The 8,105-nt window shown below is 39.0% G+C and overlaps 1 protein-coding gene across 1 annotated transcript in view; it reads right to left on the reverse strand.

The window, feature by feature from the left end:
• Nucleotides 1–8,105, reverse strand: part of SRPX (sushi repeat containing protein X-linked) — a 22,611-nt gene that overhangs the window by 11,024 nt on the left and 3,482 nt on the right. Inside the window, exons 2-4 of the mRNA XM_044441716.1 lie at nucleotides 6,897–7,088; nucleotides 5,402–5,578; nucleotides 1,707–1,833 (exon numbers count right to left, since the gene is read on the reverse strand). Coding sequence (XP_044297651.1) covers nucleotides 1,707–1,833; nucleotides 5,402–5,578; nucleotides 6,897–7,088 — 496 coding nt within the window. The remainder of the gene's footprint in view (nucleotides 1–1,706; nucleotides 1,834–5,401; nucleotides 5,579–6,896; nucleotides 7,089–8,105) is intronic.

Here is an 8,105-nt window from a genome sequence, read left to right on the forward strand (position 1 = left end):
CACCTTCTAGGATTAACACCAAAAATGATGTCCTTATCATCATGGGGGATTGGAATGCTAAAGTAGGAAGCCAAAAGATAACTGGAGTAACAGGCAAGTTTGGCCTCTTCAGCACCAGTGGTTGGGGCATAGACTTGGACTATTGTGATGTTGAATGGTTTGCCTTGGATTTGAACTGAGATCATTCTGTCATTTTGGAGATTGTATCACAGTACTGCTTTTCCTACTCTTTTATTGACTATGAAGGCTACTCCATTTCTTCTGAGGGATTCTTGCCTGCAGTAGTATACCTGGTGGTCATCTGAATTAAATTCACCCATTCCTGTCCATTTTAGTTCTCTGATTCCTAAAATGTTGATGTTCAGTCTTGTCATTCCTTGTTTGACCACATCCAGCTTGCCTTGATTCATGGATCTTACATTCCAGGTTCCTATGGAGTTTTGATCTTTACAGCATCGGATTCTCCTTTCACCACCAGATACATCTGCAACTGAGTGTCCTTTTGGTTTTGACCCAGTCGCTTCATTCTTTCTGGCACTACTAGTATTAGCCCTCCGCTCTTCCCCAGTAGCATATTGGACACCTTCCGACCTGAGGGGCTCATCTTCTGGCATCATATCTTTTTGCCTTTTGGTACAGTCCATGGGGTTTTCATGGCAAAGATACTGCAGTGGGTTACCATTTCCTTCTCCAGTGGATCACGTTTTGTCAGAAGTCTCTGCTATGACCTGTCCATCTTGGGTGGCCCTGCACGGCATAGGTCATAGCTTCATTGAGCTACACAGGCCCCTTCGCCACGACAAGGCAGTGATCCATGAAGGGGTTTGTATTGCATGGTGACTTAATGAAGGTAACCTTTTGTATTTCATGTCTGGAATGATCTGTTTATGCTTAGGAAATTTTACATCAAAATTTACACTCCTTGTTAAAAAATACTCACTGACACCCATGGAGAACTATACGGATAAGCAAGTAAAAACAAGTACCAATCCTATGGAAGCTAACCTGTGATCTGCTGCTAGGCCATCACTCCAGGGTCACCATGCTTAAAACTCTTTTTGCATTACAACATCAGCAGGAACAAAAACAAAATTGTTTATTCCAGTTCTGTTTCCTAAGGGGTTTTTTATAGGAAGCAACTGCAATTATCTTTCTCCTCCTACAAGCCTTTAAGGCCTCTAATTCAATAGTACAAAATGAGGCTGAACCCTCAATCTCAAAAGATTCATTACATTCAGAAGTCATCCATGTTTCAAAATTAGCATCATCAAACAATGGAATATTCATGTGTTGTGTCAGAAAATTTAACCGAGTTGGGAAACTGGACTCCTAAATGGACCAGAGCATGATCTGTGGTAACAAGTGTAACAATATCACATGCTGTTATGCACTAAAATACTGGAGAAGAGACCAAACATAGTCTAACATATAGCGACTTTAATGCACAACCAAAATATGCATAATCTTGGTCCAGGAGATGCAACACTTGCCATGTGTTAATGAAATGCAGCTCGGACATGCAGGCCTCCAGAATCACAAATCACCTGGGTGGTCAGACTTACACGGTCTCTTATGACTGGCAGGACCAGTAGTAATTCAACACAAGCCTTTTGGTGCTTGCTTACTTCAAGACTTGGATGCCTATTCCCTGTATATCCAAGCTCCTGTAAGTTGTGATATTAACTGTAACACATGACTCCACTCACTCTGTCAAAATGCCATCAGCTGTATCCCGCCCTTCTGGAGTGTCCCAGAACACTCGGGCTGTAAGTTGATTGGGTTCTGCTGTTTTCTCCTTTATACTTGGGCACTGAATTCTAGGTGGTTCCATATCTGTAAATAAACAAACACTACTGTTTGTCTTAAATGAACATTACTCAAGAAATGTGAACAGCACATGTTTAAACAACAGAAACAAACTTAACAGGTTCATTATCAAGCCCTAATCCAGATACCTAAGCATGCTTAGCTATACCTATAAAGATATATATTAAATAGATTTAATATATTTAATCTTTATAGATTAAAGATACAGATTAAATTTTAAATGTGTTTTTTTTTTAAAGAAAAAGGACAGAATCTCGGGAAAAAATGAAATGCTTTTAGTTTCATTTCAAAAACTCACTGATTTAAAGAACCATCACTCAAGCCTTTCAAAAAGCACTCTTTATAAAAATGAGCTCTTATCAAATCACATTTGTTTTCTAATTATTAAACACTTCCTCGCCTACATATCATTATTCTCCATTTACCATCATCTGCACACTGAATTTTCATATCTAAACATTAATAACATAAAATGATCTTCTCAGTTCTTTTAATGGCTGACATGGAGCGAACAGTGTTGAAACTGACCATTCTGTACATAGCTACTAACAAGGAGACAAATATTCTATACAGGAAGAACTGTATAGTTTCTTTAAAAGTGTAAATGTTAAGTGTGCATAAATGTACATATTATTTCTTTTCTGTGCTTCAGTATCAATGCAGAAAAATAGATAATTTCTGGTGTAGGTTGGAATTATGGAACATTTTAGCATAATGAGTATGCAAGGTAGGACAAAGATGAGAAACTGAAACTTTTTGAATAAAAAAGATCTACCTACATAACTTGTCCGAACTCTACCTGGACACTTCAAAACATTTTTTATGTATTTTGCTTGTTATTGTGGGCACTTTTTTGTGACCAAGAGCTGTGTCTCACTATATGACCCAAAGACAGAAGTTTCCCATTACCAATACAAGCTACAGGAAGGGGTAGGCAACTTGAAATACTCAAGGTGTCTTATCAAAGTGTCTGCAGGTATTACACATTATGTTTTCAGCATGGTAAATGCTAACAATGTAATGTAGGAAGCAACCTCAGGGACCAGTGTACATGCTGCTCTGCTCTCAGCAGCTTGAAGAAAGAGATCTTTGTACTGTGTTAGTTGCTTCCTCTTTATGGCAAGTAAGTAATTTGATGTGTTTGCCATAGGTAGAAGCTGATGCTTCTGCATACTACTTCAACCTTTCTGCAGGCACACTGAGAAAGATGTAGGAAACTACAGCTGTGCAAGTGCAGTGTGGTTAGACTCTTTGCTTACAACATACACAGGGAACAGTCGTAAGAACACAAACTGGCATTAAGGCAGTTGGATGCATGAACCCAAATTCCAAGTTTTCATGGCATTAAACACATGTAAACTGAAATTAATGATTGTGGGAACAGAAATATTTCTGGAGCATTCATTGCTTCAGATATATGATGATCAAGTTTCTGCTTCCAAGCAGCGAAGGACCTTAAGTTTCCATGGATCACTATGAATTTCTGATACATTAAGACAACAACCTTGTGTTACTATAGGAACTGCAGCTCCAGGCACTCATGGATCAGTGAACTCTTCTTGCTGGACCAGAATGCTTTAAGTCATTTTAATTGCTTAGAGACAGTAAGCATATAAACCCAACCTCCCTACCTCTCTCCCTGTTAATCTGTAACATAGTGGAGAGGTAGCTTTATGAGAATCATAACAAATTACAATTGAGCCAGACAAGCAGAAACAATTAAATACAGACAAAATAGCGAGAGCCAGTTACAACAAAGCCATCCTAAAGTGACTCTGATATTGTTTCACAAATATTTGCATGAAAGGTACATGGTCAAAAATGGGACATCTAGGTACTGGAAGAGCTGCTGGAGTGCTGCTAAATTTAAAACGCTCCATATCTAACACCATAATATTTTGGTACTTTCACTATTTGCCATCTTAAAGAAGGTTGAAGGAAACAGCACATCTGGGTGGGTGCATGAGTACACTATGGCTATGCTAGTCTGAAAGACCTATGGAAATATAATCCTACTACTGAAAAGACACTGAAAGAGACTTTCATTATGATATTTCCCTTACCCTTCTTCCAAGGAGCTCAGGGTGCTTTACACATCTCTCCCCACTTCCTATTTTATCCTTGTAATAACCCTATGAGATAGGCTGAGCTGAGAGATAATGATTGGTCACCAAGCAGCTTTCATGAATGGTGGAGATATTAAACTAGGACCTGTGTTCAAAGTACTGTACCACATTTGTCCTTTCACATTAATGACTGCCATATCCTACTGGCTTCCATGTTTGAAGTACTTACAATTGGATAGATATGCTTAAACTCTGGGTAGAGACCCACCAGGGAAGAAAGATTCAAATGGCTTTTAAGTATAACACTGCTAGTATTTTGTTTTCCTAAAGACAGGAAAAAGCAAACACATTCTTGCTTCACCTAAAGAGACTATCCAGATCTCAAACAAGACTAAATGGATGGCCCTACTTTGTACCAAATATTAATTCAGCTTTTTCTTGTATCAGCTGGTTAAGAGGGACCAAGAGGGCTTCACGTGTTAGCTGGTAGTGCATATTATCTTATTTTTTATCAGAAAGCTCTGGAAATGGTTTTAGCTGCAACACTACAACTGCAAACTACTAGCTGTTTATTGTTTGTCTTTTGTATTTTTCCAGATTGTTTATGGTCACATTTGGCAGATTCTGTGTCCCTTAGGAATAGATTTATTTTAATTTTGTTATCGTTTGAAACATTTTTAAATTTTTCAGATACCAGGGTAGTGTACAAAATAAGATCACACATGCAATGCAGTAAAACCACTAAAATGACAAAATAATAACTAAGCAAAAAGGGAAGCAAACACAGCAGAACAGAGAAATCATTTACATTTATGCTCCTAGTAAAGTAGTAAAGGTTTTGCTCTCAAAACAGCTGCAAGTCAGGTGCTACTCCCAGCTCTGCAGGGGAAATTATTAAATACTGAGGGACCAGTGGGGAACAACTGTGAAGGTGCCCTCGCTTGCCATTTACTTGACACACATGCAATCAGAGGCCATTTTTTCAGAGGCAGGCTGATATCTGGGTCTCAGCCATGTAGGGCTTCATTAATGATGATATCAAATTGAGCACAGATACAAGTTATCTTATCTTCAAAGTGCCTTGTAGACTTATCACAACAGGCATCTGAAAATTCCACCACATTGTCACCTAGGTTTTGTCTTAAACCAATTATCACCTAGAAAAGCTACACTAGGATGCAATGGAGGCAAAGAAATATGACCATTTCACCTGAAGGACTGTCACAAAATAAGCACTATAACATGTTCTTACTTAAGTTCGGTCATGTTCATTACGAGATTTGTGCAATCTGCATTCTAGTTGTCATCATGCCTCATTTGTAGACCACTGATCCCCAATAAACCAAGGAACTGGTTGGATTCGAGAACATTGGAGAGGAATGTTAATCGGTAGCAATTATGCCAATAGCTTGTTCTATTTCACCATAGTGTACCATGCAGACTTCCTTCCACTGTCCCCTTCTTTACCCTCCAAATGTAATAGTGAACTGTTTTGATTCTACACTTACCAATGCAAGTAGCTGGTCTTCCACTCCAAGCTTTGTTATCCATACATTGGACTATTCTGTCTCCTTTCAACTGATAACCAGGTGAACAATAATACTCACACCTGGAATTAAAATATGCACCATCTAAACACTTGAATCCTCCATTAACTGGCATAGAAAGGGTCTGGCAACGTTTTTCTAAGGAGGGAAAAACAACAACAGATTACTGAGAACATTACAAAGAGACTTCTCATAGCTTAATGCAATACTTGAAAGAAGACCATTTTGAAATTAAGCTCTGACATCTAAAGATATCTTTAGATGCCAAAGAGCAATTACAAATATATATATATCTATTCAAAAAGGCCACACTGCAAATGCATGGCTAAATACTGAGTAACATAAACCTATGTATCTTTAGAAAGGGGGAAAGTCCTACAACCTACAGCATTCTCCAGCTAGCATGGCTGACTGGGGAATGCAAAGAGCGGTAGGAATTTTTCTGTCAAATGATGCATCATATTGCATCATTAGAGTATTTGCTGTTACCAGCTCCTCTTGAAGTGCTTCTGTTATGTGCTTGACTTAGTTAATGAATATACGATAGTAGGGCTTCCAGCCCAATTTGCCTGAGAGGAATCAATCTGCGCAACCGATGAAATGTGGCTCATAAATGGGGTTCATATTTTTCTTTAAATGTTTTCTTTGTTAATCATACAATGAACATGCTGAGCAGATTAGTTTGCAAACTCCATATGGCAAAGACATGCCCTCTTGTATTCTACAAAGCACCATGCATACATATGGTGCTGTAATCATCATGATTACTCATAAATGTACATTTTTATAACTGCAAAAAATAATCTAACCAATATTATTGTTTGGGTCAGGAAAACATTCTTTGGTTTGTATTCTAAGTTACAGTGAATGGAATAAACTTCACAGAAGGAAAGTTTGCTCGCTTCACTTGCCTTTGCAACTGTCAGTAGCCTACCCAGCATAATCTCTCTGAAGGATCGCATATGTGTGTCTCTGGATCAGTGTATGAGCGAGTTAAGAAGGCTGCTGAGAAAGGAGGGAATCTTCACAAATCAAAGCCACAATTGTGTCAGAAAGTGATCCTAACAAATTGAAAGTTAAGCTTCAAAACAGATCCAGCTAATTTCCATTCGCCTTTGCCTAAAGCAGGTTGCTTGCTTGAGTCATCTTGAACTTGCAATCCCCACCAAAACTTTATCACGGAGAGTGTTGCTCATATGGGGTGGCCTGTGGCCTGGATTAACCTAGAGCTTTACAGTGGCAATGTTGGGAGGATCCTGCCTTAGGGTACAGCATTGTCCTTGGTGACTTCCATGTGAAAGTTCATTATTTTTCTGCATACAACTATAGAAAAAAGATGGGTGAAATTGCATAGAAAAATAGAAATAATAATTTTATTTTTTCCTTCATATTAGATGCAAATCCTATTTCTGGATGAACTGAAAGCAAATCTTTAGTAAACACAGAAGCCACTCACGTTTGCACAAAACTTTCCCAGACCAGCGTTTGCTCGACTGACAAATAAGCTGCTGAGGACCATGGAGTTCATAACCTTTCTGACAACGAATGTCACATTTCGTTCCCAAGACATTTTTGTAATAGCCTCCATGAGGGCTTCTGCAGTTCGCATAGCCATATTTAACCTTGATAGGAGAGCACCATGGTGTATCTGTTGAAAGAAAGAGAAATCAGCATACATAAGAAGAAAATGATTTTATACAAAACCAAAACACATATAATTAGGTTTAGCTATGGAGTTGGGTCAGAGTCTACTGGGAAGATAACTGAAATTACAGAGAAATACAAGCTGCAGATCTGTGGGATGCTTCCTGGGTTACAGCATTAAAATGTGATTGATTTTTGTGTGCAACATGTGAATGATATTATATATGAAAACATGCTGTTTAAAATCAAAGGGACATTTGGCACTGCTGTGAAGAGGGCTGCCCCGAGTTTTTCACATCTAGATGAAGTCTGCCACCATGTGGACAGTTAGTATGATTAGATCTTTTATCATTCTTTTCGAAAAGAAAGATAAAAACTGGATAGGTGACAGAAGTTATTTGTGATCGAACATTTACTTCTTAGGCCGCAATGCGATGCAGAGCTACTTGAGAGTAAGTTCTACTGAACTCAGTTGAGTTTACTTCTAAATTTGCACAATGGGGCAAAAGCAGGTTGCTTACCTGTAACTGATGTTCTTCGAGTGGCCATCTGTGCATTCACACATATGGGTTGCTGCACCTGCTCAGTGCCTAGGCCGGAAGATTAGAAAGCTAACGGTTTCTGGCGGGAAAACTCCCCCCCTCCCCCTTCGTGGTATAAATAGAGCAGAGTGTCCGCCATTTTACTCAGTCTTGAAGACCGCACATTCGCCCTCTAGAGGTTAAAAATAAAAGTAAAGAGAAAACACAATTATATCCCAGTGGTACCGATGTGAATTATAGTACGGTACAGAGAACAATATCTAGTCAGCGATATAACCCAACGGTACCGATGCAAATAATATTTCGGTACCGAAAACAATAACCACCCAGCAACATAATCCAAACGGTACCGATGCAAATTATAGTACGGTACCGAGAAAAACGATATCCACTCGCCGACACCGAGTGGGGCCAGCGGGTGGGTTGTGTGAATGCACAGATGGCCACTCGAAGAACATCAGTTACAGGTAAGCAACCTG

The sequence above is a fragment of the Varanus komodoensis genome, unplaced genomic scaffold, assembly GCF_004798865.1.
Source record: "Varanus komodoensis strain SLA01 unplaced genomic scaffold, ASM479886v1 scaffold4, whole genome shotgun sequence".
Lineage (NCBI taxonomy): Eukaryota > Metazoa > Chordata > Lepidosauria > Squamata > Varanidae > Varanus > Varanus komodoensis.